Source organism: Canis lupus, chromosome 14 (assembly GCF_011100685.1).
Source record: "Canis lupus familiaris isolate Mischka breed German Shepherd chromosome 14, alternate assembly UU_Cfam_GSD_1.0, whole genome shotgun sequence".
Taxonomy (NCBI): Eukaryota; Metazoa; Chordata; class Mammalia; order Carnivora; family Canidae; genus Canis; species Canis lupus.
In genome coordinates this window covers 51,757,777-51,776,717 of record NC_049235.1, presented here as the reverse complement: position 1 = coordinate 51,776,717, position 18,941 = coordinate 51,757,777, and the positions used below count along the sequence as shown (strand labels likewise).

The 18,941-nt window shown below is 39.5% G+C and overlaps 1 protein-coding gene across 3 annotated transcripts in view; it reads left to right on the top strand.

The window, feature by feature from the left end:
- DOCK4 (dedicator of cytokinesis 4) overlaps positions 1-18,941 on the top strand; it is a 409,941-nt gene that overhangs the window by 199,053 nt on the left and 191,947 nt on the right. For all 3 annotated transcript variants that reach the window (XM_038557373.1, XM_038557375.1, XM_038557374.1), the window contains exons 7-8: positions 3,715-3,799; positions 10,652-10,803. In XM_038557373.1, coding sequence (XP_038413301.1) covers positions 3,715-3,799; positions 10,652-10,803 — 237 coding nt within the window. The remainder of the gene's footprint in view (positions 1-3,714; positions 3,800-10,651; positions 10,804-18,941) is intronic.

Sequence of the window (18,941 nt, the reverse complement as noted above, 5' to 3'; positions counted from 1 at the left end):
TTTGATTTTGAAAAAAAACTTTGAGTTTTCACTGAATTATAATGGCTCTTAGTCATTATGCTGGTCCTTGCTTAAAGCCTAGTTTGTAAATAGGAAGGCAGTTGGTTGAAGTAGCTTATCAAAAATAACTTAGAAATATAGAGCAGGCAAGAAGTTACTTTTTCAGTTGTAGGAAGGAGGATGATGACCGAGAGAAAAACACTAATTCTAACTGAATCATGACTCAGTTTTGACTCATGTGAGTTCTGGCCTGTACTTTGGGCAGTTCTGTGGCTAATTTATGGTAAGTTGTTAAAACATTGATGTGTGAAAATGAACAGTATAGTTTATATAGCTCATCCTCAAATTCACGAATTTTCTGAGGTCTCATTTTTTCTTCGACCACTTAGTTAAAAACAGCTTGTAGCACACAGATTGTGCGCGGACTATAAGAAAACGTCATTTTTCTTAAGGAATAGTACTAACCGGAAAGCAAATTCCAATAATGCTCCCGCATATTAAACTGGATCAGATTGTCCTGCAAAATTATCTGTTAGCACGTAGATCTCTGGATGAAACGGAGTTAAGAATGTTCAGTCTCGAGTTGTGTATCACAACTGCTGAAGAGTGGTAAAGAGAAGCCCTCTGGATGTGGGAAGCTTGGGGGGCAGAGGAGGAGGAGTTATTCATTTTGTTCCTCAACAGAGCCATGAAAAGAAATATTCTCACCTGGAGGTATCACACAGAGTTAAAATAATGGTGTCTGTTTCTGTTGCCCATAGAGTCCTGTACTGTCCTTTGACTTTTCCTGCTAAGATCTTACAGGATGGAGAATCTGTTCATCCTTCTTTCCTGATGTCCCAGAGCAGTGCAGTGCCTGAAATGAGAGAGAACTTGCCCCCCACCCCCACCCCACTGCTCTGGTTTCCTGCATCCTGAGAGCTCTCTTTGCATTTTCTCCTTTCTCACTTTGCCTCCTATCTTCTTCTTGGTTTGAAAAGCACTGCCATGCTCCTGTTCTGTGAGCTAAGAAAATCTCAAACACTGGGAGAGTTATCCTAACGATATACCTAGGAATTAATAAAACAAAACAGAAACAGAGGGGACTCTCTTCACACAGCTAGGACCCAGGAAGCCAGCAGAAGTTGAGCAATGAAAGCCTTACGAGAGAGAGAGACTTGCAAGTTACAAGTTCCTGGGGCCCCAAAGCTCGTGAAGTTTCTGGACTTCACACCTGCTCCAGCACCTGTGCAGCTAGAGTTGGTCTTGGCTTATTCTACAGTGATGTCAACCAGTTGCCCTTCATGTATCTTTTCTTCCTTGCACCATATGGCTGATGCTCTGAATCTCTAGGTCTGAATTCTCAAAAAAGGAATCTCATTGAAAGCCAAAATCTACTATTCCTGTTTAGACTGAGCATGTTATACCAGTCACTCCTAAGCTACTGGCCAGTCCATAGATTATTTATCCTTAGGTCAGGTGCCCAGGCAGGTGTGGCTCAGGAAGGGGAGATGGTCAGATGACTAGACTGCCTCAGCTCTCCCTCATGCCTCCTAGCAAAGAAGATGGGTAGGACAGCTTCTCATAGAAGGAGCTGGGGGTAGGGTAGGTGAGGTGAATTCATACGTGGTTATATATCCTCTTTCCTTTGCTAGATCATCTTTCCTCAGTGATACTGACCTGGTATCAAATGATGTCTTACATTGTAGGGCAGTGGTTCTCTCTTGGGAGGGAGTAGAGAATGGGGAATAGATCCTATCAGAATCCCTGGTGAGGTGTACCAAGGGGGATGTATTCATTTGCTAGGGCTGCCATAACAAAATACCATAGACTGAGTGGCTTGAACGACACATTTATTTTCTCACAGTTCTGGAGGCTAGAAGTCCATCCATGACCAAGGTACCATCGACCTTGGTGAGGACACTGTTGCCAGCTTGCAGACAGCTGCCTTCTTGCTGTGTCCTCACATGACCTTTTCTCTGTGCTTGCATGGACATTGAGAAATCTGTGGGGTCTATTGTAAGAACACCTATTCTATTGTAAGAACACCAGTTCTGTTGGATCAGGGCCCTACCCTTATGACCTCATGTAATGTGTATTACCATATAGACCCTATCGTCAAATATAGCCATGATGGGGTTGGCATATTGGGCTTCTACATATACATTTTGGGAGGGCACGTTCAGTCCATAACAGGGAAACATGAGTATTTTGAGAACAGATCACAGTGCTGTCTATGATTCAAAAGTTCAACAAAAATTAGAGAACGGGGGAGTGTGATTTTTAAGTTTCTCAAAGAAAACCATAACTAAAGAAAATTAAGAAACTGTTTCCATGTATAAAACAACTACTGCCATTGGGAGGGTCCAGATGTGATCTTCTTAAGAACAACCATCCCTCAGAATGGCTGGGTCAGTGCCTGGCTTGAAGTAAGGGCCGAATTAGTAAGGTCTACTTATGAAACCTCTAATGAAGTTTTGAGTAGGATACAGAATTTCAGGATTTTTTTTAAAATACAAGTGAGGAAGCTCTGGCTTTATAACTGGAAATGCCATGCCAGAAGGCTTCCATGTTAGAAAATGATGTGAAAAGGACACGGAACAAATTCGCACCAGAGAATTGCAGGATACCTGGAATGGGGTAACTGAGGGGGAGTCTGGGAGAGACAGTAGCATTACACAGATATTGTGACATTTTTGGGATAGTTATGGAAGGTTAAGGAGATGAATAGAGTGATACAGCATTGATAGCAATGTAGTCAAGTGGGCACCCTGGAGAGGAGGTTGTCACCAAGGTCACTAGAAGCAACTTAGCAGTTACACTTTCCTCTGTGGTAGGACCTCGCAAATCAGTCACCAGATGGCTTCCCACTGAGGCTGGATGTATGACCGCAGAGCCACATGTCAATCATGTCAAGCTGACACAAGAGATTAAACCATTTCGCCACCGCAGGCCTAAAACTACAGTGCCTTAATTTCTGTCATCTGCCTTTTCTGAGTTTCTTCTAATGAGTGACTGCAGAACTCTATGACTGAGGTCTACACACACTGCCAGAGATTCACATTAGAAATATATTAGTTCAGGATCCCTGGGTGGCTCAGCGGTTTAGTGCCTGCTTTTGGCCCAGGGCGTGATCCTGGAGACCCAGGATCGAGTCCCACGTTGGGCTCCCTGCGTGTAGCCTGCTTCTCCCTCTGCCTGTGTCTCTGCCTCTCTCTCTCTTTGTGTGTGTCCCTCATGAATAAATGAATAAAATATTTTTTAAAAAAAGAAATGTATTAGCTCTGGATATAATTTTAATGCCAGGTCACATCCTAAAGGCCAAACTTCCCTCTTCTCAACTCTGATTTCTGGAACAAAATTAGGTCTCGCTCTTGGTTCTCCCCCAGTTCAAGTTGGAGGGGTTTCTATGGTGATAGTTCTTGAGGTGCTGATGGCTCCCCACCACCCAGCACCAGGCCTCCAGTGGCAGAGGCACTCCATTCACAGTGCCTGCCCATCCCCCGGATTTCCCTTCCTTCGTCGTCTTCTGTTTCTCGAGTTATGCCCAGTGTCCAGCCTAGTTATATCCGCTACTCCAAATGTGGTAACCAGTTAATACGAGGCAAAAAATAGGAGTGAAAGAAGCATGGTGTGCGACATATGTAATTTCGGGGTGATATAATAAAAATAATGATTTTTGATATATTCTATCGAGGTGACTTTTCCCCCAATCTTTTGCCATGTGTTTTCTAGACAACTGGGACTGGATCTGGTGCCTAGGAAAGAGTATGCGATGGTGGACCCAGAGGACATCAGCATTACCGAGCTCTACCGATTGGTAGGTACAAGAAACCTTGGCTCACAACCTCACTGCTAATTTTGTGGTTTCCATGGTGCTCTTCATACTTGATTGATTTTGTGAGAACAGGATGTCCCAGGTTTAATTTGCAGCAAGTGAAGAGAATTGAGAGTTGAGGTGACCATGCCCTAAGTAAAAAACTGAGGCACTCTACCTGTTTGAGAATCCTTTGATATGCTCTACTGAGCTCTTTAGTCTTAGATACTAGGAAGTAAATCCAAAGGAGTTTTAAGTTCTTTTACACATCTTTGTACATTTTGTTAGTGAAATGCCTACAAATCACACGTATTTATCTATCGTGTTCCAGGACAGTGCTGTGACCAGTGATATCCATTTATTGTTCCCCAACATGTTGCCCCCTCCCTGCCCCCATTACTACAATGTGCAAAGACCATTGAAAGCATCTCCTCTATTGCCTCCAACTGCTGTCCTACACCCTAATCCATCCAAAGTGCTGAAGTCTGTTAATAATTCTAAAATACTTGATCATATTGCCCATCACCTACAATTTCAGATTTTTTTCTAGTTACATGTTAAGATTCATTTATTTGCTTGGTATCTAGGTTTCCCCAAATCTGGTCCAATCTGCCTTGTATTCTTAATACTTGTTTTAAAATTACCTAATCTCTCAATATTAACTAAGTTCTTAGTTAATACCCCAAATCAAAAAAGAATGTGGCTGGGAAGGGCTTTCCCAGGCCATTACACCAGTGTAATTTTACTTTGATACAGTTTCCCATGCATCTTACTGTCATGTTCAAAGGAAGAATGCCTGTGGTAAATAGTAGACTTCTTTTTGGAGGATCCTGCCCCTTTTGGATAGCTTCCCAAGTGTACAATATTCTTCATAGAAGAGTGAGGTATTCTTGACCCGAGATTATCTGGGTCTGAGAAATGTGGGAAAAAAATCATCAGTAAACCCATCAGAGCTTATGTCTGATTTTAGAAAGTAATTCTCTCACTTTCAGTTTTTTCCCTAGTCGCTGATCTATTCAGTTTACACCGTATTATGTCAGTTGGGATTCATTCTGCTTTTTATAACTTCCTTCATATTGAGGTTCTTGAGAGTGATGTTTCATGTGGCACACCTTTGTGGCATCAGTGCTAAGTAGAATATTTGGCACATGGCAAAAACACAGTTAAAGGTGAGTTGGAGGGAGGCAGAGGAGAAGGAAGGAAACGAGTATTTTGAGATAAAATTATCCGTAATTCTTCACTTGTATAACAAATAAAATCTGTATAACTTATTTGCCAGTCACATCCTCTCATGGAACATCTTCATTGTAGTTACTTTATTTAACTCACTGAGCATCAAATTTGCCTCTTGCTTTTTAAATCCCACCCAACTGGAAGTTTCTTCAGGGTGGGCACTGTCTTATACTTCCTCTGCCATGCCCCAGATAATCTTGTTTAGTGCTTTGCACTTAATAAGCAATAACTCAGTGTTTTGAGGTTACTATGGTATTATGAAAAGACCATGGGTATAGATCCAAAAAACTAAATTTGAATTCCGTCTCTTCCTTTTATCAGATCTTTGGTCTTGAGCTTATTGCTTGGTCTCTCAGAGCTTCAATTTTGTTCCTCTATTAAGTAAGGAACTAATTCTAACCGTGTTATGAAGATTAAATAAGAAATGCATGTGAAATACCTTTCATTGACAGTTAATGTTTGCAGAGCATCTAAACACTCAGTTGATTTTCATTCCTTGCTCACTTTTATTTCTTCCTTATTACAGAGGCAAGATGGCAAGAATAATTGATACCTTATATACTAAATCTTAGTATATAAGATTAAATCTAATCTAAGATTAGATTCAGCTGTGTTCAATGAAATAGTAGAAGCTTAGACATGATAGAAATTTCTCTCGGGCAGCTGGGTGGCTCAGCGGTTTAGCGCCGCCTTCAGCCTAGGGTGTGATCCTGGGGCCCCTGGATCGAGTCCCACGTCGGGCTCCCTGCATGGAGCCTGCTTTATCCCTCTGCCTGTATCTGTGCCTCTCTCTCTCTCTGTGTCTCTCATGAATAAATAAATAAAATCTTTAAAAAAAGAAAACAAAAGAAATTTATTTATCTCTCACAATATGCAGGCCAAGAGGCAGGAAGTCCTGGGCTTGCATGTGGTTTCATGGTGTCAAAAGTGATACAGGCTCTTATTTTTCTGCTGTATAGTACGTGGCTTCCATCATCAAGGGTACTTCAAAGTTTGATACAACTGCAAGAGCTCTAGCCCATTACATCTGCTCTCCAGCAATAGGAAGGAGAAAGGTTCTTAGTTCAACGACTGTAAGGAGCTTTGCTGGAAATTCCACACAATATTTGCAGTTATATATCATTGGCCAGAACATAGTCACATTCCCCATATTTAGCTAAGGATGTCTTATATTTAATAAGCAACTAACAGTGTCTGACACAAATACATTTTACTTTTTTTAGTATAATTTTCTGTGTGTGTGATTTTGTCTTTGTTCTTTTCACTTAATGTTGTGTATGGGATGGCAAATTGATTTTATGTCTTTCAATATTCAAATTTGTTAGTGGTGGCTATGTTGATACAATTCTGGGGTCTCATCTGGTCTGTGACTGATGAGCAGTAGCTTCTGGTGGTGCAAGAAACTATCCCTGATGAGCAGTGACTGCCAGTCCAAGATGTTTTCCATTTTTATAGCTCAGATCCTAGCTCAAAGTCTTCATTTGTGATTTTCTATAAAAATTTAATTTCTCCCAGTAGTGGCTGTATTTTACTGTTTGTAAAGCATAGATAATAGCCAAACTATTACAAGCCTCAGAAGGACATGTTATCTTTAAGGAAGCTTCAGGATTCTGTTTAGTACCCTGGCCTAGCACTAATCAGATTGTCCAGCATGTTAACCAGCACGATGGACAATCTCTGGGCAGCATAAAAGTGACTGACTATATTGACTTCGCCAGGGAGAGTTTGCAGGCGCTCCCACTAACCCCTTGTTGCTTTTGTTGTTGTTTTGGTGTTTATTGTCACTTAGGGATCAAGGGCCATGGCAATGCATGCCCCAGTAGAGGATGCTTGATTGTTGCCACTTGTCTTTTTTTACTATGTCTTTTCTGTGTCCTATTTGAAACACAAGTGTTTGTGCCTTGCTAAATCCATATTGCATCATTAGAAGAAAAAAAAAGTCTTGCTTTAGGTTTTTGATAGCCCTGTTAACAGGTCTTTCTCACCTAATTATGTTCATCTAAGCAGTAAAACGTGCTAAACCTCACAGTGTTAACATATGTCCACTTGGAATATTTGGTTTTCTGCCAAAGGCCAGATTTCAATCCTTCTATAAATAAAGAGAGCCGTAGCTAGATTCTCTGGTTATCTGTGCATACAGAGTATCTTTTTATGAGCCTTTCTTGGTTTTATAAGATCATGTTAACTTCTTGCTTTGTGATCTTTAGTGGGTGGACCAGGGGCTCTCAAACAGAGAGGAGGGGACGTTTGGCAATGTCTGGAGACATTTTTGCGTTTCACAGTTAGAGGTGAGGTAGGGGTGGGAGTGGGGAGAGGTGCTACTGGGTCTGATACATGGAGGCCAGAGAAAGCTACTAAACATCTTACAATGTTGGACAGCCCCCACAACAAAGAAATATCCAGCCCAAATTAACAGTAGTGTTGAGGTTGAAAAACTTTGGATAGTTCACCCAGTAACATATACATTATATGAAGATTAAAAATTTGCATCCTTCCAATAAATCTTTGGAATAAATCTGTTTCTTTTCCTAATCAAAGGTCTAGTTAAACTGTAAGCACATTTAGAGCATCTGGTAGGTTCCTTCGTAACCATAATTTATTTCCGAGATAGATTTTTATCTGTTTCTTATAACTACCAAGTTATAGCCCTTGAGGTATGAACATGCCTCTTTAATTTTGTTTTTATTATAATATTTTCACAGAGACCTTTTTGGCAGTTCCCCATCGTAGGCAGTTACCAAGAGATAAACAAGTCATCCTAACTTACTTACATCCACATCTTTTCTAGACCTGGAAGAGAGGTGGGTGAGGAAGGAGAGATTTCAGTGCCATTTGTGATGACCTGCGTCACATGTGCAAAATCAGAGTGGAAGCAGGCAGGCTTAGGCCAAGCATACATGCAAAGATCAAGGTTCCAAGGCAATAATTGCACAGAAGATGCAAAAATGCATTTTTCATTTGCCTGTGATTTGCATGTCTTTGCATATGATCTCAATCCATAGTTCTCCACCCTCATTGCACATTAGAATCACCTGGGGAGCTTTTAAAACTATCACTGTCTGGACCCCCACCCCCTAGAAATTCTAATTTAATTGTTCTGGGATAGATCCCGGGCATAAGTATTTTTTAAAAGCTCTCTTGGTGATTCTAAAGTGCAGTCAAGGTTGAGAACCACTGATCTAGATATATTGAATTCCTTGCATGAGTAAAGGAGCTAATTTTTTTTTTCTCTCTGTTTTTAGCAAATGTCATGACTGATGCTAGGAACTTTGCACTGTTTGAAGTAAAGACCAGATGCCTCCTTGAAGTCCTTTATTTAAATAAGGTTTTTATACCTGTTTTTCCCACTCTGGTCCTCGGTAGTTATTCATTTCTTCATAGTACTCTGTGCTGCGTTAACCTAAACTTTTAAGTATATCAGAAAATAAGTTAGCATTTTCAAAAAATAAAAAGCTTCTTTGTGAGTTAAAGAGATAGAGTTTTATAAATGTCTGATGCTTTTCTTCTGGTAAAAAAGAACTTTAAAAGCACAAAAAGAGCAACCTTCTCAGAAAACAAGACAGAATTATACTTGTTTTTTTTTTTTTTCCCTATAGTTAGAATATTTCTCTGCAGGAGGCTTTTTCTAGCAATTATGACTAACACATAACACGATGCCGAGGTGCACTTTACAAGAAAGTGTACTTACTCTTCAGTTTCACGGAGAGATGTCCATTGTACCTGTTGAGGATACAGTGATTACAGATGCATTTGCTTAATTACATTTTTTAACCGTTTACTTTTTGAATAGTGCAAATTAAAAGATAAAAGTGAAATTCTGGTAATTTCAAGCTGTTGCATTTACACCTGTAAATATAGATCATGTTTTTTTCCTTTCAAATGTTGGTCAGTTAGCAATTGCTGAACTAAGAAACTTAAAAAGATGGTTAATGTAGAAACAGGTTATGTACCTTAATCCTAAGCGAAGGATATTACCCTATTACTGTAGAATTAATACCTGAGCTGTTTTATTGTTTTTGTTGTCAAGTTTAGTTGTTTAGTTGTCAAGTGATCCAAAAGAGGTGGTCATTAGTAATCTTTGTTAGGAAAGCAAAAATCCTCCACGTTCTTAGCACTGACTCTGTGAATACATAGTCCTCTGTATATGTTTTCCCTCTGCTCTTACCCTGAGCCAGTTCTCCTTGAAGGTGGTCCAAGAACTAGCTGGACCATGAATTGATTATTACTGGTCCAAGTACAAAAATGGTGAGTAAAGATTTAGGAACCTTCCTAACATTCTAACATTACCATGACATTCTTATTGTATTTCGTGGAAATATCTGCCTATAGTAGGTTAGGAGGAAGAACAACTTGGTTTTTTTCCTGCACATAATTTGAGAAGCACTGTCCTAGATGGTTCATCGCTCTGCTCCCTCCTTGCCTCTCTGCCAAAGTGTCACTTTCTCAGGACGCCTGCTCTGACCGCTCAGACACAAGTCAGATCACTTCCTTGCAGATCCTCATGAGTATCTGGTTCTTCCCCTCCATTTGTCACAGTTGCAGTTTCCTATCTGAATGTGGGATGATTTTGTTGATGTTTGCTCCCCCTGGTAGATAAGACCCATGAAGGTAGGGGCTATTTCTTTTTTTGCTCATCAGTCCATTCCACTGCTTGGCACATAATAGACACTTAACGACTATGTGTTGCCTGACTCTTTACCCTGGAACTATGGGTGATTCTTTCCCTCCTTCGACTTCTGTTAATTCTCACTTCTGATCCTGCCTCCCAAGTGTAACCTACGCTAGGCAGACATAAGATGGGCACAGATGCTGCTCCACCCCTTAGCCATCTATCTCACTGGCTTTCCCAGTCTGCCTCCCCGTAGCTCCACAGCAAGTTAGAAACATTTTTTTGCTCTTGTGATTGAATATCACTTGCCACAGCACGTCTCAGAAAATTACCACAATTTCACAATTTAGTATACTTTAAAAAGACTTTTAATTATGAGAAATATGAAATCATAGCTGCATTGTTCAACTACCATCAATGAAATGACCAGATAGACACCATTGAGTCTGTTTTTTTTAAAGATGACTAATAATTTGTTCTCACCCTGGGAGTTGATAAGGGAACAGTAGGATCTTTTGAACGTCATGATGCCTGAATCTACTCATTTTAAGCTGGTATCATTTTAACATTAATGATTCAAAACCAAATTATTGGGGCTCCTAAGTGGCTCAGTTGGTTAAGCGTCTTGACTCTTAATTTTGACCCAGATGATGATATCAGGGTCATGAGATTGAGCCCCACGTTGGGTTCTGCACTGAGTGTGGATTCTCCCTCTCCCCTACCTCTCCCTGTCTAAATGAATGAATGAATGGATAAATAAATACATACATACCAAATTCTTAAAGCAAGATTCCTTAATAGTCTGCAAACTTCATGGTTTCTTTTTTTAGAAGTTTGGAAGAAAATTTGGAATGTAACATCCAACCAGATGCCAAATCCACAGGAAAAAAAAAAAAAAAGATAGCACAGGACATCATAATCATACCATAGCTAATTAGTTGTTGGATCACATTGTTTTCTTCAGTTCATGCTGATCTGATTTTTTTGTCGGGGCTGGGGTGGGTGTTACTCAGATGGAACACCGGCATCGGAAGAAGGATACCCCTGTGCAGGCCAGCAATCACCACCTTTTTGTGCAGATGAAGAGCCTCATGTGTTCCAACCTGGGGGAGGAGCTTGAGGTCATCTTCTCACTCTTTGACAGTAAAGAGAATCGACCAATCAGGTAACTGCGTACGGAAACATGATTTGAATTTCTTAGTGTCAGAATGGTGAGCATTGGTAATTGGCAAGCGTTGGGATATATGACCTTGTCTACTTTTCCTCTGTGAGCCGCAATTTTCTCATTTGTAGAACTCTGGATTTCTAAGCTGCCTACCCTCTGGAGGCTTCCGTGAAACTTGAATCAGGTGATGCGTACTGAAGTGCTTTGAGAAACTCAACAGGGGTGTGGAACCATAATAATTAATACTAAATGAAAATATGGCATTGATATCAGGTCTGCTATTTGAGTTATTTTGTATTGATAATGCAAGGAAGACATAATATTTCTAAAGCCCAAAGTTTGTTTGCTTATTAAGGTAAACATGTTTTATTTTTTCAAATCTTCAGTAAACAATTACATTATTTTTATCCTGTCTACATCAGGTAAAATCACAAAGGGAGTAAGTATTTGGAAACCTCATTAGAGTTTCAGAGCTGAGAAATGGTAAACAGTTTCACTTTTTTTTTCCTTTCTCAATTCTGAGAGTCTTCTCTTAGGGCAAGTTTTCAATATTTAGGAAAAAGCTATAGTAGATGTTTTGCTTGGTATTCGAAAACTTCCACTCTTGTTGAGACTTCTTTAGGTTTCAAGTTTTTTCTTTTGTATTTGTTTTAAAGTTAGACACAGTGCATACAACCTTCTACGTTAAAAAATTTAAATTTAAACTTAAAATCGTATCACACAATTCACGCATAATGACCCAACTCTACAATGTTTTTAAAATGATCAAATATATCATTTTAAAAATGATGCTTATTTAAATAATGAATATGCTGACAATTTGAAGCAACTCTGAGTCAAATACATTGTTTTATAAATACAAAATAATTCTGGAGTGTTTCTCTCCTCATCAAAAGGGCTTTTTTTCCAGGTGCCTGGGTGGCTCAGTCAGTTAAGTGTCTGCCTTTGGCCCAGATCATGATCCTGGAGTCCCAGTATCTAATGGGGCTCCCTGCTCAGCGGGGAGTCTGCTTCTCCCTGTCTCTACCCATCCCCCCCACCCTCCAGCTTGTGTTCTCGCCTTTGCTCACTCTCTCTCCCTCTCAAATAAATAAATAAAATCTTTGATATATATTCTTTTTCTACAAAATATGTGTAAAGTTTATTTTTAATGCATTTATAGCCACAAAATCTTTGGTGAGTTAATTTATATCTTAATCATTACCTGCTAGTAAGAGTACTTTCCTAGTCTTGACAGTGGACTGAATCCATGGAATTTAAAGGGTAGCAATTTTAGGGTGGCAAGGACAGAATTTATGGGATGTGTAAATAACAATGATAATAGTTTCAAAATCTGCTTTATATACTTTAGGAGGAAATGAATCGGTAAGTTAGAAAACTTTTCCCCCTTCACAACTCGGCAGTGCTAAAAAGGGAAGAAAACAAAGACTTGAAGAACAGATCCAAATTACAGCTTAGCACTTGCTTTGGAAATGTGAAAGATTAGTAATACTTGCTAACATACTGAAGTGTGTCTTAGAAAGCTTGGCTTCCAGGTAGTTGACCAAAAATTCCTTATAACATCGTCTATGTAATATGTTGTCTCTAACATATTGAACAAACTATAGGAAATGTATGAGAACCAGGAGCTTCTACTGTTTTACTCATTCCTGTTACGCTAAGGTTTTTAGGACAATAGATTCCCCTTTGCCACTAGTGTTCACATTGTATTACTATAGGAGGGCATTAATTTAGGATTAATAGTGCTTTGTCTCTTAGTTTTGCCTTGTTATAAACATTTTGAATTTTCCTAAAACATCCTTTTAGGTTTTGATCAACAGACTTCTCCCTTGTTTTATTCCTATGCACTTGTTGAGAGTAGGAAAATAACCTGGGTGCGGGATCCCCACCCGTATGTTTTTGGGGCCCCAAAGTTCAGACCAGGAGCTGGACCTTTTTTGACATGGTTAGGCTACCACATGTGCCTGCCTCCTCCGTCTCCCTCCCCCTTTTCTTTCTCTTCCTCTCCCCTCCCCTCCCCTCTGTCACACACACTCCCTTGAATAATCCCCCTGATACATATAAGCCGAGAAGAAATCAAGTCAAAATCCTCTTCACTGCTTCTACTCACTGAGCTTGACCATCGGCTCTCAGCAGCCAAATTCATAATCACCTTAAAGGTAATCAGCCAAAGAATGAATAAGGGTGAAAGTATGTGCTTACTAGGTGATGGGACAGGCTCAGATTTATTTACTTGACTTTCTGAGGCCTTGGGCAGCACCGTGCTTATTCTTTGGGGAGTTTTCAAAACCTTGCTGTGAGTAGCTTCGATTCCATTGATAGCACAAGGCAGTGTCATCGTTACCTTTTGAAGAGGATGCACAGATCTGGAAACTGGACTGGACTCTGATCTCTGCAGTTGACTACTGCTGCCCTGAGCCCTTCACTTCCATCTGTCTTTTCCTTCATCTTGAAACTTTTGACAAGTCTGGCTTCCCTCATTGCTCCCACCCTAACTCGTGAGTGTGAAGTATTTGCATCTTCTCAGGAAAGGGTATTATAAAGGTAAGATATGATTTTGAGACATTGTTGTGTTTCTTCTTAGGCCCAACAGTGTAAGTTGTAGGGATATTTTAAAATCAACTTATATTTCTTTTTTCAACTTTTTTTTTTTTTTTTTAAGAAAATTTCAGATGTGTGAAAAAGTAGAATGATTCACTGAAGCCCCATGTACCTGCCTCTAGCTTCAACAATGATCAGCTCAGGCCCGATCTTGTTTTAACCACACCTCTTTCCTGTCCTCCTCCTTGCCCCCAGATTATTTGACAGCAAATCCCCAACATCGTATTTTCAAATGTAAATATTGTGGGCTATATCCTGAAAAAGGGGAACTCCAAAGAAATTACTACCTAAGAAATTAGTATCCCTCAGGATCAAATATCCATCTCCAGCCAGTCTTCACTTTTTCCATGTTGACTCATATAATTTTACAAATTCCTTATCTGGAATTCCAGATAATTGATTAGATCCACTTCCACTCCATCTCTGACACCATCTTGCTAACATACACCTACCCTGCACTTTCCCAGCTTACCTTCCTTGGCCACTTGTATAACAGCACCAGCCCAGAGCCCCCTGCAGATAAAGCTACATTGGACTCAACTATCAGCAAATATAACATACTTTTACTTATTGGAGTTTTGTAAAGTCTTGACATGATTTATCACTATAAAGCATAATTAGTAAAAAAAAAAATGAGTTTGAGCTATTAAGTTTTATATGAGTAAAGTGATTTTACAGAACATCTCTCTGGTTGAAAGTTTATAATTTCCCTAGTCTTACAAGGGTGGGAAAAGTCAGGCAGCCATTTCCCTAGATATCATCTATAATTTTGTTTTATTCTTTTCTATTCTATTTGTTTAACAAAGCACTTATATGATGCTTATGACGTGCCAGGCATTGTTCTAAGCCCTTTTAAAAATATTTACTTATTTATCCCTTGCAAAAACCCTATGAGGTAGGCACTATTAACATTCCCATTTTTTACGGATGGGGAAACTGAGGCATAGAGCGATTAATAGGTGACATGGCTGGTATGTTGTATGCCTGGTATTTTCACTTGCAGCACTCATCAGTACTCTGAATCACTTTTCTACACCTATTCTCTTCATCTTCAGTACTTACCATGTTCTGTTTTCTTCCTCAACCAAGTTTTACTCACCAGTGTGGAGTAGGGGATCTGCTGAGGGTTTGTGATTTTTTTTTTTTTTTTTTTTGAAGAAACTGGGAGAGACAAGGAGCTTGTTGACAGGAAGGATCCAGTAACAAAAGAGGCTGTACTCAGGGGAGAGGGAAAGCCTTTGCTGGATCATTGTCCCTTCAGAGGCTTCAGGAAATAGACTTGAGACTTCAGGCAGAGAGATGAGCCAGGAACCAGAGAAAGGGACAACAGTAAGGGTATGGATGTGCATAAACTGAGCTATAGGATTGGGAATATCAGGAGGTTTTTTAAACTATATGTGTGTGTGTGTGTGTGTTTTATTTAAACTAAATAAATAAATACATATATAAAGAAATCAAGCTATGTAACATTATATGCTACAAATGTCTCCTTTGGCTTGCATTTAAAATTGGTTGTTGAACAATTTGCTAACAGACATACTCCTAGTGTTTCTCTTTTCCGTAGGCTGTACAGATCTGCATGTGTGTACTCATTCATATCTTCCCTGTGTGGATATGTGTCAATTAATCTACAACAGACTGTAAATTATATGGGCCAATGAAAATGACATCGTTCACTGGTTGACTACTTCCCTTATAATTTTCATTACTTTGTTTACTGGTGTATTCTAAGGCTTCATTAATTAAAGCTGTAAATTTGTTTCACAACTAATCTATTACTGTATTTCATTCTCATCAGAGAATATATTTAATAGGACCTAAGTGCCACAAATGGGTACTTAGCTTAGTACAGGGCTGCTCATGCATGCACGCTGCTGGCATGGGCTTTTATTTGAGAAAATAGCAGGAGGGTAGTACTCCTTGAAAGTCTTATTCTGGTAATTAAATTCCAAAAGTCTTTTCATAGTAGTTAAATTCAGATAAAATTTACTTTCTTCCAGTACCTTATTCACATTCTTTCCTGAAGTCATGTTATGTTTCCTCCCATCATACATGTAAACTCTCCATTTTCTTGAAATGCCTCATTTCCATGTAAATTTTATATTACCCACAATCACCCTCTTTTCTAGTGTATTGTTCTAATTCTGTCATTTAAGAAAAAGAGAAGTAGCAAATATTATTAGTGGAGTACAGGTTTTTATGAGTTTATATAGAACTATGAAGTATGTCTGAATTTATCTCCATCCTCAAGACCTGTATCTTCCTATATCTAATGTAGGCACCACTGTATAGTATAAAAGTGGCCTGGCTCTGGTGTCATAGTCTGGGTTCAAATCTTGGTTTTTTAGTTTAGTAGATGCATCAGCCTGGGTAGTTAATCCATTTTTCTTATGGCTGTTAATTATCTGCTAACTGAAGATGATAATAGCACTTTCCTCTTGGGATTATTTGAGGATTAAATGAGATAATAGATATACTTTGTAGTGTAATGGTTGACCCCTGGTAATTGGCCAGTAAATGTTAGCTATAAAGATTATGATTTTCAAAAACCCAAAATAGGAAATATACTTTAACATAACCAGAAATGATACATAGTATTTGGTCTTGAATTCTTATATTTTACAAGGAATTATTCTTGACTTTTTTTTTAGGTGTATGTTGTTATATTTAGATAAGATTCAGAGAAGCGTACTAGTAAACAGAATGGCATCAGGTATATGATTTTCTTTAAAGTACTTCAATAAGAAGAAAAAAAACAAAAAAGAAAAAAGGGATAGGTGGAGCTAGTGTGATAAAATTGAATGGTTGTGGATTCCCTTTAGGTATATGGGCTCTTGATTTAACTTTTAGCAATATAGTATGTATGGTTAATGAATTGCCTGCTTCACGTGTTTTGTGCATGTTGGCAAAAAAGCAATGAGGGCAGGCATTTTCTTCAGTCTCTTTGAAGAAGACTAGTTTGTGAGTCTGGTCTAGTCGCTAGTTGCTTGGATGGTCTGGATTCCATTCTGCCTATAATAATGTTCCTGGGTTCATATAAACTGAGTGATACTCTTGATAATGTATTTGACAAAGCCTAAGAGGAGTGTTTTCCTAAGGTCTAGGACATCAGTATTTTATAACATGGACATTACAATATTACCTTTAAAGCATAAACTCTGATTTGTATGATGTACAACAAAATAGCAGTTCTTAGAAGATTAATAAAGATCCTGTGAGGGGAAGTACATTATAGGCTCAAGCAAAATCCTATGTCTTCATTAGGGCCAGCTTCCCAGAAACTCTGAATTAGTACAAGTTTGTCCTCTCGAAGGTGAGGAAATGCAACCGTTCTGTGAATGGCATGTTGCCTGTAACCAATCTCGTGTTCATTTGCTCACTCATTACACAAGCACATAGGAGTATCTGTTGTGTGCCAGCAGTATGAGACCCTCCTGGAGATTCAAAGATGAATCCTGGAGCAAATGGCAGAAGGGATCCAGGATCCAAGTGAAGGAATCTACTTTGAGAGGAAGGACACTGCTTCTAAAGGGGGAGGAAGGAAGGTAAGGGCAGTGAAATGGACAGAAAATGTTGAGATGGAGAGATGGGGTTTGTGGCCTCGATCATGTATAGTCAAGGCTGGGAAGCAAGATCTGCTGTCATTGGAGAGCAAGGGAAGGAATGGAGGGCCAAAAGTGATTTATAGGAACAAGGGAAGTGGACGCTGAGCACAAGTGTGATAGGAAGTGAGGTAGTGAGGAATAACAGAATTGCTGCGTGTGGTGAGGTACCTCCCAAGAGGGACATCTGAAAGGGGTACTGAATCCTCGCTCCCAAGTTACACAGCTTTTGCCAGTGGTGCTCAGGAAGTAGGGATCAGATGCAGGTGATGGGAGTTGGAGTTTGAAATATCAGAGTTGGGAAAGGATGAGAAGATTGGGAATATAGCATAATGGAGAGGAGAATCAAAGAAATTACAACTGAAGCTTCCGATAGGTCTCTTCAGAGGCAGAGGTGATCTAATAATAGCCTTTTCATTTTTTAAAGGAAATTAAAGAAATGCTGTTTTGTTTTGTTTTTGAAAAATGCGGTTACTGGGAACATTTTTCAAGGGCTCATAGAAGGCAGCTGTCAGAATAGTTATTCAGCCCAGACCAGGAAAAATGTATTTTTTGTATTGTATGTATTACGGTACATCGTATGTATTGTAGTACAGAACACAGTTAAGAGAGTGGATAAGATTTTTTAATTCTCTGAGCACTGTGCTAGAATTTCTCATTTCATACATCATTTACAACTTATTAGAGTGTGATCACATAAGTGCAGCATTTATATTTTTGTCATAAATTAAGAGCATTTATGGTTTGTGAATGTTGAAAGATAGCTGGTGGAGATCTCTTCTTAGAGTTTTCTGTGATGAAGCTCACTCAAAATTGTAACCTCTCCAAAGCACAGCAATAATGCAGAGAAAAAATCTGGCCATACGTGCAGGGGGCACAACTCTGCTTGAGAACATAAATAGATGAAGAAGGCGTTCAGAGATCCTCCTTGGATTGTGGCAATATCAACTATTCCATACGGCCCAGAGCATTTCCTGCTGTGTCTAGACATGTTGGCACACATCTCACTGTGGGTGTCTGTGCAGCGGTGACCCGCAGTGACCTTCCCTGGGGCCTCCTGTTTAAAGGCACTACTGCTTTCCACTCCCCCTCTTCTTTACCATCATTTAATTCTTCCAGCAGGTGTGTGAAAATTGGGACTGTTGTCCCTTTGGAGTTAATCAGATTTTGTGGTTTGCTTCCTCTTTGGTCGCACTTCAGTGTCATGTATTAAAAAAACAACAACAACATATAATTGCTTTCGAGATGTAGTGATATCTTTAATAGGAGACATTTTAAGAAATGGACCAGGAGGAAGATCTAAATTAGAATAAAAGAAGCGAGAAATAGCTTCATTTGTGCTGAGAATACCCAGGGTACCAGCCATCCACTCTTTTCCCCTCCCTGTAGCATTTTAAAAGCCATACAATTCCAGTTATTTTTCAAATTGCAAATTAGTACATTATTGTGATGATAAGTGGCTGGAAATTCAAGGTGACAAAAAACAAAACTATTCATAGAGTCAGTGGATTCAGTACTGGCTTCCTTGTTCTTAGCTCTTCCCAGTTATTCTGGCTCCTTGTCTCTTCCTACTTAAACAGTGTAATAATATTTTAGAATGTGGCCAGAAGGCCCTTTTACCCCTCTTCCTGTGTGTGCGTGTGTTTGTGTGTGTTTAAAATTTTATTCATTCATTTGAAAGAAAGAGTGTGCACAAGAGAGCAAGCGCGAAGTGGGAGGAAAGAGGGAGGGGAAAGGCAGGAGGGGGAGGGAGAAGCAGACTCAACAGAGAGCCCAACCGTGGCTCAATCCTAGGACCCTGAGAACATGACCTGAGCAGAAGGCAGACACTTAACCGACTAGGCCACCCAAGTGCCCCACTCTTCCCGTATTTTGGAAGACGGTGAACCTGGTCATTTGCCTCCCTTTCCCTGCGCTGCATTTGCTACTTGTAGA